General features: G+C 43.9%; 1 protein-coding gene across 2 annotated transcripts; it reads right to left on the bottom strand.

Annotated features, from left to right (window-relative positions):
- Positions 1–7,437: 7,437 nt before the first annotated feature.
- On the bottom strand, positions 7,438–18,988 carry LOC309361532 (protein CutA homolog). Of its 2 annotated transcripts, XM_081896649.1 has the most exons (6): positions 18,503–18,957; positions 16,465–16,613; positions 9,886–9,945; positions 9,706–9,751; positions 9,299–9,348; positions 7,438–7,740 (listed from the first exon to the last, which is right to left on the bottom strand). In XM_081896649.1, the coding sequence occupies exons 1-6, from the start codon at positions 18,617–18,619 to the stop codon at positions 7,638–7,640; spliced, it is 525 nt and encodes a 174-aa protein (XP_081752775.1). In that variant the 5' UTR covers positions 18,620–18,957; the 3' UTR covers positions 7,438–7,637. The 2 variants fall into 2 exon arrangements, with proteins under 2 accessions (XP_081752775.1, XP_081752776.1); XM_081896650.1 differs by lacking the exons at positions 9,299–9,348; positions 9,706–9,751 and having other exon boundaries at positions 18,503–18,988.
- Between the last annotated feature and the right edge of the window lie 340 nt (positions 18,989–19,328).

Here is a 19,328-nt window from a genome sequence, read left to right as displayed (position 1 = left end):
GCCCACAGAGCACAGTGCATTGTAAATACAGCTGATTGGTGGTGCCTGCAAAAAAAGCTTTTAGCCCAGCCATGCTTTTAACTGCCCTGCATTTGATGTCGGTTCAGGTTAGCTGGGCGCCAGCCAAAGCTGCTTTTAGGCTCCAGTGCCCCTTGAACCCACTTGCCTATGCTATGCATTTGAAACTGGTTCAAAACCAGTTTTGACAGCCATAACTCTCCTCTGCCCAACTTTGCGGGTGGTAGTTCTGAGAGGCAGTGAGGGAATCTTTGTTGAAGGTTCATAGTCCAATGCAGGACTTCTGTTCCTTAGTGGAGAGTTAAATTGGTTTAAACTTGTAGAGTTGAGGAGACATTCAATAAAAGATTCGCTTAAAGCTTATCTAACCCCTTGGCTGTGCTGAGGGGACTAACTGGGATATATGGGAGAACAGGGTATAGTTGGTCAGTGATGACAGAGAATCACAGAGCTGGCCATCTATTCCAATGCAGGAATCTCAGCTTGTGAGGGCTGTTGTGTTGTGAACAGGGCTGGATCTGAGGCCCTAAGCTACTGAAGGTAATGGGGCCCTTTATATGTCGAGCTGTCCTTTGTCAACAACCAATTGTCACTGTTTTGTGTGTGGAATATATGCTATATTGTAATTTATGGACCTAATAGGTATCTAAAGCCATTTGCCACTGTTGCTGTATGTAAGTTTTATTTTATTTTATTTTATTTTTTGGAAATGTACATCCAGTTTTTTTCCCTTTGATTTTTTTTTTGGGTGGCCCCAAGAGAGTGGGGCCCTAAGCTATAGCTTATAGTAAATCCGGCACTGGTTGTGAATGTGCTTGGTTGCTGTGAATATAACTGGCTGACCCTGAATTTTTTGGAAGACCAGGTTCCACGTGTTCTGTGAGAAAATGTCACAAATGAAGCCTGGTCTGCATGTCCAGGAGAATGAGGTGGTAGAACTTTAATGTGGTAGGATGGACTGTAAGATAAAAAAAGGTAAAGGACCCCTGGACAGTTAAGTCCTGTCAAAGATGACTATGGGGTGCAGTGCTCATCTCGTTTTCAGGCCGAGGGAGCCAGTGTTTGTCCACAGACAGCTTTTCAGGTCATGTGGCTGTACCAATACAGACTGCAAGACACATGTTTGAATGCTTCTTCATATGGAACAATTCCATCCAAGCAGAAAGTTAGAATATCAGGGAGTCTTAGCCAGCTAGTTTTCTACTTATGGGGAGATATATTGAGGGAAATATAGATATAGAACATATGGGATTATTTTTTATGGAATTCACTCTATGCCTGCAGTGGTCCAGTTAATTCTTCTGCCTTGCAGCTGGACCACTCTGATTCTATTGTGTGTGTGCAAGCAAGGCCCGAGATTATAGCTCTGATATGTATGTGCAATATGACAATTCTTTGAGGAGGAGCTGGGTGGCCAGGGAAAGAGGAGGCAGGGAGGAAGAGGCAATAATAATAGACAGGTAGAATCAACTGGGGGGGGGGGAACGTTCCATTCCAAGCATCCTACAAAGATTCAGGTGGAAGCAGGAGGAGAATTGGGGGTGAATGTGGCGCAACCCAACCTCTCTTGTATGTCTGAAGCTATATGTGTGAAAGTTGATGGTATTTGCTTATATGGTCATCCGTGAAGGTAAAGCAGTATTAGCTAGGGCTGAGCCAAAAGTGCCCCCCCCCATCTCAAATCTGACACCTTGTCTGTAGGCTGAAAAGTTGGGACTCTTTTCTGATTTTTGTGGTGGGGACCGTAAAGTTTGCCAGGCAACTGTGTTCCTTGTTGCCGCAAGGAGCTATTTTTCAAACCAGCAGTTCCTGAGTCTGGGAAGAGGAAGCCTGATTTGGCTTCAGATGTCATTTTTCAACCAAATCTCATTGCTTTACATGGTGTTGTGATGAAGTCAAATCAGAGTGATGGCAGGGGGCATTGCTGCCTTTGCTCTGATTTGGCTTCAGGTGTCATAATTCAGCCAAACCTCATTAGCTTGCATGGGGTTATTATGGAGCCAAATCCCAATGAGGCAGGAAGGATCAAATTTATTACTTTACTATTTGCTTGCTCTGCAGGCGGGATGGTCTGCAGGATTTAACTTCGTTCCGCAGGGTCTGTAAGACAGAGCTATTCCACCTGGCTTTCAATTTGAACCTAGCCTGATCTTTTATTCCCCTTCCTTCCCTCCCCTTCCCCTTTTTATGAAGATTACCTGCTCTGGGATCCCACAGCTAATTCTCCCCGGTCTCCTCGCTGGCCCAAATAGGACTAATTTAGCCAGCTAGCCCTGGTGATCATCTAATGTTTATTGGATGGATTTCCCCCCTAAATTGATTTTTGAATCCTGAATTTATTGTTATTCACATAGTATACTGTATTTTATGCTGTTTATTGTTGCATCAATTGAGTGTTTTAAATTTGTTGTTAGCCGTCCTGAGCCCAGTTTTCTGAACTGGGAAGGGCGGGGTATAAATAAAAAAATTATTATTAGTATTATCAACTGCCAGCCTGTGGGTTGGATCTGGTCCCTGAAGCAATTTTTATCTGCTCCTTGGCAGTTCTATCCAGTTTTAATCAAATAGTACACTAAAAGCATGTCCACACTTTCTCTCATATGAAAAGGGGTCAGAAATAAAGCAATTTGGCCTCATGATGACAGCACATAAGCTAGTGAGGTTTGGCTGAGCAATGGTGTCTGAAGCCAAATCTGAGTGTAGGCAAAGTTTCCTTCATTTGATCTGAGTCAGCTTCATGAAGACACCATGTAACCAAATGAGATTTGGGTGAGCGACAGCATCTAAAACCACATGAGAGCAATGCAGTCCTATGCAAGTCTACATGGTGGTAAGACCCACTGGGAGGTAGTCAACTAAGTTTGATTCGGAGTAAACCCATTGAAATTAATGAGCATGACTAAGGGAGCAATCGTGTGTCTGGGAAGGTGGTGTAAAGTAAGCCAGATCCAAACTCTGTTTGGGAGCGAGGCTACCACTATTTGAGCCAGTCTAAGCCAAGGCACAGGGGATAGGAGGCTTTAAAACAGAGTTTGAGTTTTGCCAGCTTACCTTACGACAGTTTGCCAGGTTGTGTGACCAAGCTCTCAAATCCTCCCTGCTGGCACTGCCCCCCCTCGCAGAATGACCCCTTTTCAGGTCTCATGCTGGCTTAAGATCCACCGTGTGCATTTCAGCTGGGGTGAGGGACTTATAAAACTGGTGTATCTCTGGCTGAGCTGGGGCTGGGGGCTTATCCCAGCATAGCCCAGCCGAGCCAGAGATCAGCCACATTGTAGTCTGATGGATCTCGGGTTAGGGTTCTGCCCTAAACTAGGACCATTAACTTCAGTAGTTTTACTCCGAGGAAAACTTACTTTTGGAGCTTCCTCCAAAGGAAGCATGTTTAGAACGACAGCCTTGATATTTACATATTTTATTTTCAGTGTTGTCTGGCGTCCACTGCCCACAGTGGATCTCATTGTGCTATTAACTGTGAACCACTAGGCGGTGCTAATGTTGTTATGGAGCCAAATCACTGATGGCCGGCCAGTTTGTGCGTCTAAACACACGTCTGGCTTTTGCACCAATGTCTGTGGGTTTAATAATTCAAGTGCAGGTGTGACAGAATGATCTCTGTCAGGGATTTTAAAACAAAGCAGGGGAGAAGCACCACCATTTTGGAGTTAGCTGAACTCCCTTCAGTTTCCAACAAGAGTTCTCCATCCCACAAGGCTCTCTCGGGAGAACACCTCTAAATTCAAATACAGGCCATATTCATGCTGATACCACTTTAAATGGCCATGACTTTCCCCAAAGATTTCTAGGAGCTGTGGTTTGTTAAGGGGGCTTAGAGCGATTAGGAGACACCTATTCCTTTCCCAGAGCCACAGTTCTCAGAGTGTTCAACAATTAACCCCTCTACACAGGGAACTCTGGGAATTGTAGCTCTGGGAGGGGGAGGGGAATTGCCACTGACACCTGAGGTTTAGTATGCACACCATCCAATATACTCTTGACTACGGGGAAGATTTGAAAAGGGGACATTTCCTCAAAATGAGGGAGACCAAAAAAGAGAGACTTGCTTCTGTCTCCTAACATTCTCCTTGACAATGAAAGGCACAGCCAGTGCTATTTTTGTAGAAAAAGAGGTGCTGGAATTCACCATGAACAGCACCTTCATTCTCTTAGAATGGCAATGGCACCCACCTGAGAGGTGCCAAAACTGAGTTTTGGCAAGTTCTACCTGAAAAAAGTACTGGGCACAGCATTGTGGATGACACATTGAAATGACCAAGCACTGACTTTTTGTTTTGTTTTGTTTTTTTGTTTTGTTTTGAAGTTAAGAATCTGTTATCATTACCAGTAATTTGCAGAGAGATCTGAATGTGGTTGCATTTGCACGTTTCTCATTGCACGATTTAAATCTAGGCCCCACAACAGAGCAGACTAATCTGCCATAGTGAGAGGAGGGGGGGAAGGCGGGGCTCTAAAAATATCATTCCCCCCTCCCGAGGGATTTTCTCTCTCTTTTTACATTAGCTTGGATTGATGTTCTTAATGCTTCTGTGCACCTTCTTATTAAAACCAGAGAGAGAAAAGATTCAGTCTTTCAACTTGCTGCTCTTTAATGACTGACCTTTTGTTTTGTTGTATTCAAGTTGTAATTAATATGACAGATGTGCGATTATTATTAAAAATAAAGTGGTTTGTTTTTTTTCAACTTCATCATGGCATTCGTGTTTCTTGGGATGGAGACGGTTCTGCTGCACAAAGCAAAGTGAGATGTTTGGCAGAGGTGATGGATTTGGGGGTGGGGATATTCACAGGGGGGAAGACCAGAAGGGAGGGGGGAGATCCTGGGTTGAGTGGGGAGGAAGGAACAAGGCAAAGGCATAAACAAAGGGAAAATGTAGGCCAGGGTGGGGTGGGGGAAGTGGCAAATGTGGCTTTCCACGCCTCTCTCTCTGACCCTTGGGATTCTTCTCAGACCCATAGCTGTCAACTTTCCCCTTTTTAAAAGGGAAATACCATTATTCCGAATAGGATTCCTCGCAAGAAAAGGGAAAAGTTGACAGCTATGCTCAGACCACACCCTCGTTTCATAACATGAGTGTTTTTGCCTGGGCACAGTGCGTCCTGGAGCTCTGATAATGCATATTGCTTGCCTGAATGGGGAGGACACAGGAGGATATCTGTGAGTGCACTTAGAAATTAGCCGACTGCACAAAGATGACATTGTTCCATCCATTTTTGCATCTGGCCCTGTCCACCAGTGGCATATGGCCCTCATGAGGTTGCCCACAAGGGCATGTAGCTCCTGAGCTGTGGTAGACAAAGGGCAGAGAAAATGTTCCCCTGCATGTTGATTTGACTCTGCTTCCAGTGACGACGGGAGCTTTAGCATGGCAATATCTGAAAGGTTTCAAGATCTCTACCCTCGTGCTTCAGAAAGCATTATTCAGACGTTAGTTGGATATATGTGTTTCTTGCCCAACACTGGCAGGCAGGGAGATTGTTCGTTGGCTACAGTATTTAAATTTTCAGGTGCCATAAGTGGTCTGAAGTGTTTGCTTCCTAAACAAAAAAGGTGGGATAGAAATGTTCTTAAACCAACACATTTGTGACAGGGCATAAGGTGGGTTATAGGGCAGTCATAGATCAATCCTTTGCACATCTGCCAGTTTTCCACAGCACTGAACCCACCCACCCCTTCCCAGTTGAAAAAATCAACTGGGCTTGTTCCTGGTAGCAGAACCAGAAAAAAAAAATCCTCTGCCCCTCAATTCTCAGTTTTGAGTAGAGAATGACAACTGCATTTTAAGGGGTGGAGGAATAAACAGATTAGTTTCACACACACACATTTTCTTTAGCTACTATAGCTCTAATAACTTTGAGGAGGGGAAGAGAGCAGAATCCATTTCCAGATGTTGTAGGAGCTTTATCACATAATGGACTGACAGCAGATTAAAGAGGAATTTCCCATGCACTTAAAATGATCGTGCTAGCCTTTGTGCCAGCCTTCCTCAGCCTGGTGTCCTCCAGTATCCTTTGGACTACAACTCCCAGCCTCGGCCAGCATGAAGAAGGACAGCATGTTGGAGGACACCAGGCCAGGAAAGGCTGCCATTTTGGAATGAGATGGAAGCTATTTGCAGCCACCCATTGAATTTGATGAGATTAGTCTGTGTGCAAGGAGCACAGACAAAATCCATTTATGTCTAGGCAAATGGAATTGGAAGTGAGTAGTGTTTTTCAGAGGAGAGAGAAAGAGAAAGAGAGAGAGAGGTGCTTATATATTTTTATTTTTAGGGAGAAGCCAGAATAGGGAATTTAAAGAATGAGGAGGTTTTTAGCTTTTTTGGAGGTGATTAATATTTTCCAGAGAGGTGGGCGTGAGCTGAAGTGGGAACTCCTGAAGCCCACTAGAAAGATAATCCTTTTTCATTCTTCCCACCCCAAAATCAAACCACCAAACCCCTGAACCTATTTGTCTGCACTTTGGCAGATCTCTGATTCAGAGTCACCTATCTCCTGGCTGCAATTTTCAGACCCAATTGCTGACAAAACACCAAAGAAGGTTGATTCCTTTTTGTTGTTGTCGTTTAGACATGTCCAACTCTTCGTGACCCCATGGACCAGAGCACGCCAGGCACTCCTGTCTTCCACTGCCTCCCGCGGTTTGGTCAAACTCATGTCTGTAGCTTCGAGAACACTGCCCAACCATCTTGTCCTCTGTCGTCCCCTTCTCCTTGTGCCCTCCATCTTTCCCAACATCAGGGTCTTGATTCCTTTTTTACACACCCCCAACCTGTGGCAGCTGTCCTTGCAGGAAAACCACTTCTGAGCAAGTGTCATGCACTCATAAGGGATTATCATGGCTGCAAATTTCACTCAGTTCTCCCCAAAATAAGAAATTATAGGTGTTTCTGTTTGTTTTTAAAAGTCAGTCTCTAACAGTGTCTAGTACGAAAGCCCTTTGACCTCTTTACTTGTAATTTGGTATTGCAATGCTTGTAAATTATCCATTGCAATGCCTGTAAATTTCACCCACTTTTGCAAAAAAGCGAACAAAGTTATAGCCTCCCCTACCCTGTCACCCCAAAATAGTGAATGGAGTGGGTGGAAATGAAGGAGACTTGCGTACCTCCCAAGCCAAATTGGGCCACTCATGAAGTGTCTCAGACTGAGCTGTTTTCCGAAGCACCCAATCAGGTCCAAACCAAATCTTAGGGTTGGCTCACACTGCTACTTCTTGTTCTCTGAATTCCTTAAAACTCCATTTACTTGGTTTCTGAGATACCAGCGAAAATGTGACAGAGGCAACTGTGCAAGCCTGTCTGGATGTTAGGAGACGTTTCAGACTTTGCTTCTTGTACAGCTACTTTCTTTGGAGAATTATAGCCACAAAATGTTAAACCAAAAACTGCAAGACTGAGCAAGTTGCAACACAAAGATCCTGTTTCTTCCAGAGAGGATCCCACTCTCATGCAACTCAGAACCACTAACGGAACATTCTCAGTTGCTTTTCCACCTTGACCATGTCTGCGAAAAGAGAGGACTGTCATGCTATGGTAGCTGGCAATATCCACAAGTCCTTTGGGAAAGTCTGTCCAGAAGCATCTTCTGGATGACGATGGCTAATCATATGGGATACTCTCCTCCATCCATTTTAAATAGGCCGGGTTTCCCTGGTCAATGAGCAGGCTGATAAATTCAGGAATTGCAAATGGATGCAAGGAGCTGAGGGAAGAAATGCACAGATTATCTGCATCTTACTATGAAGCAAGAATAGAATTCTTACAGGTAAAAGGGGTATACGAGCCACATATCAGAACAGGTGTGCAGGAGCATTTTGGGATAGCAGGGGAAGATAAAGGTCCAGCCAGCAGGCCCACGCACTTGTCAATCATGTCAGGTGATGGACGGTTGGCCAACAGGAGTGGGAAGACAGTAACTAAGCAGGATTGAACTCCCTGCAACTCTACCTCACCCATATGACCTCAGATATGAGGCTGATGGGTGTGACTTGGGCAAAACTGATTAATGCGCCAAATTGGGAGGACTGGTGGGCCAAATCTGGCCCACAGCTGGTGGGCTTCCCACTGTTGTATTAGAAGGTTGCAGGGTGACAAAACCGTGTTTGTGTTTTTCACTCAACGGTACCATGAATGTGTGGGATCTGGTCAGGCCTGGTGTAGGCTCCTGGTATCCTAGGGCAGCTGACAAGGCCCCAACATCATGGCAGTGCCCACTTGTGTCAATGTGGGCCCCACCCACCTCCCCAGGTGGGTCTACAACAAACAGCCACTTTCATTTCCCACAATGCCCTGGAGTAACACTGCATTGTGGGAAATCACAATAGCAGTCAGTAGCTGCTTGGGAGTGCTTTCAGGCTGTTGTCACTTCCTAAAAAACTTGAGGAAGCCCTCTCAAACCTGCAACCAGCTGCAGATTTGGTATTCAGCATAGAGGGCCACAACCAGAGTGCACCCAGTGGGTGGGCCACCTTACTTTGAGGACTGGCTTGTCCATCTGATAACTTTGTGTGCGTGACTTTTAAACTTGTCACACAGCAGCTTCTATTTACAGAGCACGGCTTCACCAAGCTGAGACTTTCATCATGGCTTTTTGTATAGGTATACAGTGGTAGCTCGGGTTACAGAGACTTCAGGTTACAGACGCTTCAGGTTATAGACTCTGCTAACCCAGAAATAGTACCTCGGGTTAAGAACTTTACCTCAGGATGAGAACAGAAATTGCGCGGTGGAAGCGCGACAGCAGGAGGGAGGCCCCATTAGCTAAAGTGGTGTCTCGGGTTAAGAAAAGTTTCAGGTTAAGAACGGACCTCTGGAACGAATTAAGTTCTTAACCCGAGGTACCACTGTATTTGGAATGGAGATAAAAAGGAAGCTACAGAGATACTTTTGATAAGTGCAGTGGAGGCTGGTCTACTAGAGTGAATGGGGCACGGCACCATCACCCTCAGCCTGCTCTCAGCCAGCCCTGCCTTCTTACCTGCAACCAGTCTAGGGGGTGGCCTTGGCTTACAGCTTCTGCCTCCTTAGTCTCAGTGTTGCCCTTGTAGAGTTCAGCAGGGAGGAGGATGGCAGTTGGCTCTGCTGCTCTGGCGCCACCTGCTGCTGAACTCCCTGCCTTCTGTCCTACCAGTCCTAATAGGAGCCAGCCATCACTAGCTGCAAGCACCTCTTTGGGACAGATTTAAGCTGTGTCATGTCCCTGCCCCTCTGCAAAAACAAAACAAACCAACAAACAAAAACAGCCACATAAGAAACCTTACCTGACATATTCTGACAACTCATTGATTTTGGAGGTCCTTGTTTTCATCAGCTGTAACAGAAAGAGAAAATATTTGGATTAGGCATCACCACAATGCATTAATGATAAGGTCTATTTGTGAAGCTGTAGCCAAGCAGACCACTTTGTAGATGGACAAAGCTGAAATGAAATAATGAATGATGGTAAAATTTGATACTGGGATTGAAAATAATTTGTTTCCATCTAGTTTTGTCCCCCACCCTTTCTGCTGAGTTCTACAAGGGGCAACAGTGAGATTAAAGGGGAAAGGGAGGAGACTGGACTAATTGTAAGGAAGGAGGCAGGCAGGTGGGGGCTGGCTGAGGGCAGGATGAGGGTGGTGGTGCAGTGCCTCATTCACTCTAATGGACCAGCCACTACTGCACTTACCAGAAGTATCTCTGTAGTTTCCTCTATCTCTCCATTCCAAATATACCTATACAAAAAGCCAAGAAGAAAGTATGCTTAAAAATTACAGACAACCAAACAAAACATGCAGAGTATCCTCAGAGACGTACAATCACACACGATTCTTCCAGAGTGGTTAAATGGGTTTGGTTCTTGACTCACATGGATGAGGCCTTGGGGAGGATATTCACGCAAGCAGCCAATTTTCTCTCCATAATTGCCCTAGGAGAAACAGAAGAGGTTAATCGGCAGGTAAGTATCCTTGCAACTGGCTTCCCAGTGTCATCAATTTTGTGATATGACAGAGGTGGTGACCCTCAGGCCTGGCCAGGGGTAAATGTGGCCCTTGAGGTCTCTCTATCTGGCCCTTAGGACATTCTCCAGGTTCCCTAGTCACCTTCTCTTTCCCCAGCCACATCCCTCACGGGCCCTGCCCTCAATGTCCTTGAGTGTTTTTGCCTGGCTGGAATGTGTCCTCGAACTCTGAACACGCCTCTTGATTTATTGGATGGGAGGATACAGAGGTGTGTGAGAATGTATAGCAGAAAGCAGTTGACTGTACAATAGTAAAAATTGCATTTATTTCTCTGCCTACTTTTGCCTCTGGCCCTTCCCTCCACTGGTATGTGGCCTCCGAAAGATTGCTTAGAAGGGAATGTGGCCCTCAGCTTGAAAAAGTTCCCCCACATTTGTTTTATATCACGATCCTCATGTTACTTTAAATAAACTAAGGAAAAAATATTGATGTAGCCTTTTTTCTTAGGGGCGTTGCTTTGACCCCTTGATCACTTGGGTTGCTGTTATTTGTACCTTTTCCAGCTCTGTGATATCCTTTTTCAGACTGGGCAACCAAAACTGGGCACAGTGTTTCAAAGGCAGCCTCAGCATTCATTTATATAATGCTATTATGCAGCCTGGAATTATTTGCAATCCCTTCCCAAATAATCTCTAGTCTGGAATTTGCTTTCTCCCACTTTTCTCTCTCAAATTCACCCAGAGTTGAATAAGCTTGCTTTCTGTATTCTATTTATAGTTCTCAGGGCATTTTATATTCCATCATTTACAGTCAGATGATCAAGAAAGTACTGGCTTCTAATACTCCCACTGCAATGCTGCGTCTTGGAATGCCTGGGGAATATAAATAGGCACACTTTGTGCTGCATGGCAAATGGCTTAAAACATAGTCAGGCTGTTGAGCTCCTCCTGAGGAGTGGTGATCAGGACACCGGTGGGGCAGAAAGCAGGGAGTGGTCATAACCAAATAATTCTAGTTTTGCCCTCATCTTCCTTCATGTTGAGTTCTGCAAAGGGACTAAGGAGGAGGAAGCTGATGATTAGTATCACCCCCGGGGCTGGATGTAAGAAAGCAGGCAGGTGAGGAAAGACTGGAATTGACAGGGCAGTATCTTAATAGTCCAGCCTACACTATGGTACAGTCTCCTCTGCCACAAATCTCAGGAGGAAAAAGTTAGATTCAAAATATCCAAGGTGTAAGCAAGACGTTAAACCCTGGGTGTTATGTACTAAGCTTGGATCCTAGAACAATAGGCAAGTAGGATCCTAGAATGCAGCAGCTGATTGGTTTGCAGAAGACCAATCAGGCTCCAAGAGGGAAGCAGAATCAGCCAATCAGACGGGTCTCATTGCGTAAATAATGTACAGTGGTACCTTGGGATGTGAACAGGATCCATTCTGGAGCGGATGATGTCATGCGCGTGATGTCATTTTGAGCGTCTGTGCATGCATGAGCGGCGAAACCCGGAAGTAACGCGCTCCGTTACTTCCGGGTTGCCGCGGAGCGCAACTCGAACACGCTCAACATGAAGCATATTCAACCCGGGGTACGACTGTATATAAAAGCCTGAGGTTTTTTTTGGGGGGGGGGGCAATTCAACCACTGTATTACAAGCTGCAATAAAGAGCATGAAATCACTACAGGACTCCGAGTATATTTCACTGGCGACGAGGATGGGATCCTGCTGAGCTGTACACCGCGCACTGCACACAGCCACCACAGCATCGCACCGAGCATCCAGGCTACAGCTCCAGGACCCAAGGACCCAGAATGGTGACAGACAACAGCTTCATGCCGTTCGGCCCACCTCAGGAGACTGGGAAGGATATGCCATTCACTGTGTATCCTAAGTCTATTTGTAACTCACTCAGGTGTAATTCTTGCTGTGTTCAGTGGGGCTTACTCCCCACTGAAGGGAGGTAGGCATCAGATTTCAATGTTAGGGAGAAACACCTTCTATAGGAAACTGCTGCCCGCCTCTGAAACACAAAGCTGCCCACTCTGCAAAGTTAAGTGTTAAGGCCCTTCCAAAGTTGCTCCCTGATAATAAAATAAAACGCATGCTACTCGCATCTGAACAACCAGCATGTCAGACAGGTGGGTGGGACCTTACTGAGAGGCTAGTCCCTTAGGGCAAATGGGGCACAATCCCCAAAGCCGCTCTCAGACAGACTCCATCTGCCTGCAATTGCTTTCATACTTACAACCAACTTAGGGCATGGCACTGTGCATCTCGCTGACTGCAGAAGGCGGAGCTGAACTGCTTCTCTTTCAGAGGCAGCACCGCTGCTGCCTGCTGGCTTTTCTCATTGATTGTGTGGGTGCCCAGCCCCTACCATTATATTACTGTGGGTGCCCATGCATAGTTGTCTCCTATGCACCCTATCAGTTCCAATGGGCACCAGTCACCACTGCCTTTGTATCAATGCATATGGAACGAAGCAGCTCTTCTTTTTATAAAATAATATTTTATTGATTTTCCAAAGAAACAAACAAAAACAAAAACACAAAAACCAAACAAACCAGATTGACTTCCCTCAGTCTAATCCCTTCCTTGGTTCTATTATTTATCAACATGCTGCATGTCCATTGTTAAATTTATAACATATTTAAATCACCTATTATCCATTCATTGTAAAATTACAAGTAAACTTAAAACCCTGCTAATGTATTAGCCTGTGTACATTGCTTCTGTATATATGCAGTAAACATCTTCCACTCTTCCTTAAATTCATTGTTGTCTCTTCCTCTTAATTTCATCGTCAATTTTGCCATGTCAGCATAGTGCATTAGTTTAACTTGCCAATCTTCTTTGAATGGGACACCTTCGTCTTTCCAATATTGTGAGAGCCAGTGTGGTGTAGTGGTTAAGAGCGGTAGTCTCGTAATCTGGAGAACCGGGTTCGAGTCTCCGCTCCTCCACATGCAGCTGCTGGGTGACCTTGGGCCAGTCACACTTCTTTGAAGTCTCTCAGCCCCACTCACCTCACAGGGTGTTTGTTGTGGGGGAGGAAGGGAAAGGAGAATGTTAGCCGCTTTGAGACTCCTTAAAGGGAGTGAAAGGCGGGATATCAAATCCAAACTCTTCATTGTGCTAATAAAGTCTGTGCAGCTGTTGTAGCATACATAAACAAGTTCTTCTGTAATTTTGGTAGGTGCACTCCTATAATACCTAGTAAGAAAGCTTCTGGTTTTTTGAGAAAGGTTGTTTTAAACATCTTCTTCAATTCATTATAAATCATTTCCCAATATTTCTTTATAATTTTACAATCCTACCACATATGAAAAAATGTCCCTTCTGTTGCTTTACATTTCCAACACTTGCTTTCCCTAGTTTTATACATTTTTGCTAATTTAACTGTAGTTAAGTACCATCTATATACCATTTTCATGACTGATTTGACCTCTTCATCCTTTGTTTCCCATTCCAGCAACAGATTGTACATTTTAGATAATAATTTTGTATCATTTTCTATTATTTCTGTCTGAAAAGTTGAAATTTCATACTCAAATCCCATCTTTTTATCATTCTTAAACATTTCATTTAGCTGAAAATATTGTTACCAATCTGTTACGTTCTCTCTAACTTCATTAAAGTCTTTCAATTTTAACTGGTTTTCTGTCTCAATTAACGACTCTCTGTACGTTGCCGATTTAGGGTCCATATTCACGGGGGTATATGGACTTTTAAAACTATATAGTTAACTGTAATAATAATTTTATTTGGTTAAAGTTATAAAAGGAAATATGCATTAATGTATGTGGAACTAAGTAAGAGAGCTAGGACAGTGGTCAGCATGCGAAACTTAGTGACACAAAAGGAAGACATAGGTTAAGAGAAAGCTACCTGGAAGTGATTCAACTCAGAAAGTATGCAGAGTGAACAAAGACATATAAACGAACAACAAAGAAAAACATCAATTTATAACATAACATTAATTGACTTCCCCCCATCACGGTTTTGAGCTTTATCCCCACAGTATCTTCCTGCGGTATCCTTTTACAACCTTTATCTATACACTGCAGGTTTTATGTTACACCTACTGTGATTTTAATATTTCCTAAATTTGTTTTTATGTACGTAATGAATTTGTTCCAATCGTTAATAAATTTTACGTTTTTTTGATGCCCGATCTTCTGTGTCATCTTTGCTAGTTCTATATACTCAAATAACTTAGTTTGCCATTCTCTAATAGTCTATGTCTTTGTTCTTTCACTTGGTATGGTTTTGGTTTTGATTTTCTTTTTCTTTTTTTAAAAAAACAGCTTAATAAAAAGAAATTAAAAAAAAGAAAGTATGCAGAGTGAGCAGGAGGGTCAGAAAAAGAGAGGAGTTAAAGAAAGCTCGTTTAAACAAAGTTCTTTGTTTTGCAGTAGTCCTGCCTGATCCTTAATGATAATAAACAACACTTGTCCTTAGTGATAATAAACAACAGACTTGACAGACATTTTCTGTGTGTGCCCCTTATGCAATTTTAGATTGTGTATTTAGGGGAGTGTCATGACACACCATTACTTAAGCAGACAGCGGATGCACCAAAGTTATTTCGCAAAAACACCCTGTTCCCAAAAGGACTGAACAATGTTTAATCCACATATTGGATCATGATCAGAGCTGCGCTTAGCACACCATTTTAAGAGCAAAGTCCAGTAAGTCAAAACCTCCACAGTGGGGGATGCATGGAAATAAGTTTATTTCCTTTCCCATACACAGAAGCAGTGAAGAGTGGGACCTTTTTCAAGGGTAGGATAAAAAGGCAGCTGTTGTTTGTACTGTGACCTCTTTTCCTCCAGTGGATTTTCTCTTTCAGACAGCTTCCTAGAGGATGGATTTACTCAGGCAAAGTCCCAGGATGCTCCAAATACCATGGCTACTGATTTTGCCACCCATCGCTTAAAGGAACAACAACCTTAGATTTGTTGTAATCCTGTGAACCTCAGAGTTGCTCCAAACATGTTGATTCTTCTCTCCTCTTTCTCAGTGGCTCCTTCTGAGAGCCAGACTTATCATTGCTCACCATCTGAGTTCAGGAGTTGCTCACTGTGCATGACATGTACACACGAACAGGAACACAAGAATCTGCTTTCTGCTGAGTTGGAACATCGGTCCAGCATCATCTACACAGTGACTGGCAGCAGCTCTCCATGGATTCAGAGAAGAATCATTCTCAGCCCTGCTTGGAGAGATTGAACTTGGGACTTCTAGATGCCCTGCCTCTGAGCTATGGCCCTATCCCTATGCATTCATCTAGCTCGCTATTATATACATTGACTAGCAGTAGCTCTCCAGGATTTCAGGCAGGCAGAAGTCATTCCCAGCCCCACCTGGAGGCGCTGGGGATTGAACCAGGGACCATCTGCATGCAAAGCCGATGCTCTACTATTGCACATCAAGCCTCTTAACTGCAAGCAGACATGACTGGTAGCAGAAAGGGATGAATATTCATATTGGAAAGGAGAGGCTGCCACAACATGTTTGTATTTTCTGGGCAAAACAGGCTGTTCGTACTTCCTTTCTGCTTATGGGGCAAGAGGTGGGGTGGAGAGAAGTTTCTCTATTTATACAGAGGTGCTCCAGGGAACTCTGCTTTGCTTGGTAAACATTTCAGTGGCAGAGAGTGCTTGAAACAGAGAACCATTCAAAGTCAGAAACAGAAGCTGGGTGTAATCCCACCATGCTAGACTTTGGACATCTGGAATTTCCCCTCTCTGACTTTTCAAAGCTGCTTGCCACGTCCCCTTTATAGAACTTACAGGCAAGGCTTATGTGGTCTGATTGCTGAATCTGTGTCTTAAGTTTCAGCTACCATACCACACAAGTGCCAAATTCACATTTGTTTTTAGAAGTAAGATTCTAGTCCTTATGAATATTGGCTTGATAGGGTGAAGTCTTGGAGCAGGGCTATGAATTTGTGACCCTCCAGCTCTTCTTCCTCCTAATTTATTAATCACCTTCTAAACCACCATCTGAAGGCAATTCATATAAAACTCAAAACTCAAATACATTTAAAACAAGAATAAAACACTAACAAATGGACATTCATGGTAAAGACCCATTTATCCTGCTGAGAAATCCTGTAGCAACAACAACAACAACAAAAATCTTCAATTGTTTCTGGAAGGTGCAGATAGTGGGTTCCTGTCATGTCTTGACAGGAATATTGTTCCACAGACCTAGACTTTATTCTTGGCCTATAACTCCCCTCACTTCTGATCCTTGAGAGCTAGATAGACAAATGGTCTAGCTCTGTATAAGAGAAATATGACTCTGCTCTGTAGAAGTTCATTCCCATCCCACCTTGATCTCTTAACCTCTGAATAAAGAGTGGAATGTTCTCAGCTGTATGTAACAACAGCACAAACAAGCCACTCAATACTTCAACAAACTAGTATATTTCAATTATTCATTGACCCGCTTGGGCCAAGAATGTGTCAAGTCACCCTACCTTGCAATGTCTCTAGCAGTCTGTTCGTTGGGGCAATTGACGAGTGCAATTGAATGAGATCCAGGAATATAGCTACCAGTAACAGCAGAGTGCAAATGGAGGACAAGGGTTCTCAGCACTGGATACATTAGCAAAGAGAAGCTCATAACCTGGAGGAGGGGTGGGGTGGGGAGAAGAAACCAGATCATACATCAGCTGAATAGGCCTCCAAACTTAGACAATGTAAATACAGGTCATTGAAGTATTCTGAAAAGCAGGAAATGTGTCTGGGAGACGGGGAAACAGTGCTTGTTTAATAACACCACAGGAGTGGAGAACTTGTGACATAAAAACATAAGAAGAGCCTTGTTTGATGAGACCAGAGGTCTATTTACTTCAGCCTCCTGTTCTCACAGTGACCAACCCCAGATGCCTGATGGGAGCCTGCAAGCAGGACCCAGGTACAACAATGCTCTCCCCATTTGTGATTCCCAGCAACGGCTGTCCAGAGACATACTACCTCCAACACATAGCCAGTATGGCTAGTAGCCATTGATAGCTTGATCCTCCATGAATTTGTCTACTCCTCTTTTGAAGCCTTCCAAGTTGGTGGCCGTCACTGCCTCTTGTGGGAGCAAATTCTAATCAATGTTTCTCAAACTTGGGTCTCCAGCTAGAAGGACCGGTGGTCAGGGATGCTGTTGTAGTCCAACAACAGCTGGAGACCCAATTTTGGGAGCCACTGAGTGCAGAAGTACTGTTTTTTTTGTCTGTTCTGAACCTTCCAACCTTCAGCTTCACTGGGATGTCTCAGAGTTCTAGTATTGTGTGTGTGAGAGAGAAAAATTCTCTGTCCACTTTCTCCTTGCTATACACCTCTATCATGTTGCTACTTATTCGTCTTTTGTCTCAACAAACCTTTCCTTTGCCCACTTCCTCATTTTGGCTGTCCTTTTTCAATCCATTTCCAGCTCTAACCTCCCTATGTATTAGGACTCCAATTCCCAACAGCTCCAGGCAGCACGGCCAGTGACAGGAATGAGGAGAATGGTCCTGCAACCATATCTGTTGTTCCTCATCCCTGCCATAGAGCAACACAGGAGTTTCTTATTCCACCACAGAAATGGGGAGGCAGAACTGAAACCTTTTAAATACATCTAGCATAACCACCCTTATGCATGCTTGCAAAGTCCTGTCCCTGATGCCGTGGGGTGGGTCACCTCTGCGTTAAACTCATTTATAAACTGCATAATCCCCAATGGGGAGAAAGAGACACAAAAAAATTTAACTGCAATTTAATGTTTTGCTAAATCATTAAAACCTCGGTAAAAATTAAACCAGGAATTCTTCTGATGCATTAAAATAGTTTTCAAGTTTATTATTGATAGGGCAGCTTATTTACCTTTTGCAACACCACCAAACAAAAGTTGCAGTTCACAGTGAACTTTTGCACAAGCCAAACACACCCAGGGAACAAACCCTATAAAACCCAGCTAATTTCCGAGGAGAAATTGCACTGTAAAACAAAACTATGTCCATCATGGCAATTTGCCAGAGATGTATCGTCCTTAGCCAACATCATCTTTGCAAGAAACAGCATTAATTTTTCAAGACGTTAGAATCAGTGTTGCTTGCCAAAAGCACTGAGATAGTTTTATTCTTCCAAAGAGAGAAGCTACATATATTTTTTTATTTCAGACATTGGCTCATGAGGCTGCATCCAATGTTAGCAGCCCTACTCAGAGTAGACCCATTGAAAATGGACGCAACTAACCTAGCTCCATTGAGTTCAATGGATCTACTCCTGAGTAAAACTTAAGTTGAGAAAACCCCACGATCATTAAATTCAAGGGAAATATTTTTGTTTGTTTTAAACCCATATGATAGCCACATTCTCTCCACCCCTCGCCCCGCCAAGTTTAAAGTTTGTCTTTTAATGCCGGGGAAGAGAGGTGCGACGTCATGTTGTGGGAATTCCCCTGTGGCTCTCGCCTGCTTTTGCTCCATTTCGGCTCTCCCTTCGCTCTTCAACTTTGCAACGTAGTGATGTCAAACTTACCAGCGGCAAAGTCAAGTATCCCTGGCGTAACGCCGAGCCAGACGCCGCGAGGAGAGCCTGGCAACGCTGAACAAACCACTCCATCGGCATTTTTGCCATCTTAGCGCACCTGCCCATGGCTGCTACTAGCCCTTCCTCCAAGGCTGCGGTTCCCTTTCCTCGCCCACTTGTTCGCCACCTTTCCAGATGTGACTATCGCTGTGAAATAAGCAAACAAAAATAAATGGTGTGTTTGCTTGCAAAGGAAAGCCGACTGACGGCTGGCAAACTCCTCCTTCCTAGCGGCTGGTGCCCGCCTCCCTGGCATAGCCCCTCTGAGAGCCCCGATGCCCTGCCTTTTGGCTCGTTCCTCTGCACATCTTCCCCCATTTGAACCCGCTCCAGCGTCTCTAAGGCATTCAAAGTATTTTGCTTGGTTGGGGACACTGAAGCGGTTTGGTTTGGGTGCCTGACATCCGCGGGGATAAACCAGATTCACACTTGTTGCAAAACCTATCCGAAATATAAAGAGTACATTAGTTGATTTTGTATAATAATTACCCAACACGCAAGGGAAGTCTCCCCAATTTTGAATGTTATATTATGTCTTTGTACTTGAAACTGTCTGGGAAGAAAGCCCATATACAAATCCAATGAATAATAAACAAACTTTTAAAATAATAGTAATAATAATAATAATAATGACCACCCTTCCTTTCCTTCAGGCATCCTTTGAAAACTTGTTTAGACAGGCCTTTGCAATATGATTTCCATTTTTCCTTTACCCAATTCTAATATATCGATGTTTTTATGGATCTTTGGATCATTTTTATCCTTATATGTTGTA

Source organism: Podarcis melisellensis (assembly GCF_964234715.1).
Source record: "Podarcis melisellensis genome assembly, chromosome: Z".
Taxonomy (NCBI): Eukaryota; Metazoa; Chordata; class Lepidosauria; order Squamata; family Lacertidae; genus Podarcis; species Podarcis melisellensis.
Note: the sequence above shows the minus strand (reverse complement) of the source record. Positions and strands in the feature narration are given on the sequence as shown.

Excerpts from the sequence above, each read along its gene's own strand:
- LOC309361532 (XM_081896649.1), bottom strand. The coding sequence starts at position 18,619 with ATGGGCAGGTGCGCTAAGATGGCAAAAATGCCGATGGAGTGGTTTGTT. Across the intron at positions 9,946-16,464 it reads ACTGCTAGAGACATTGCAAG|GGCAATTATGGAGAGAAAAT; the intron begins GTAGGGTGACTT and ends TGTTTCTCCTAG. Across the intron at positions 7,741-9,298 it reads GAGTTGTCAGAATATGTCAG|CTCCTTGCATCCATTTGCAA; the intron begins GTAAGGTTTCTT and ends TTCTTCCCTCAG.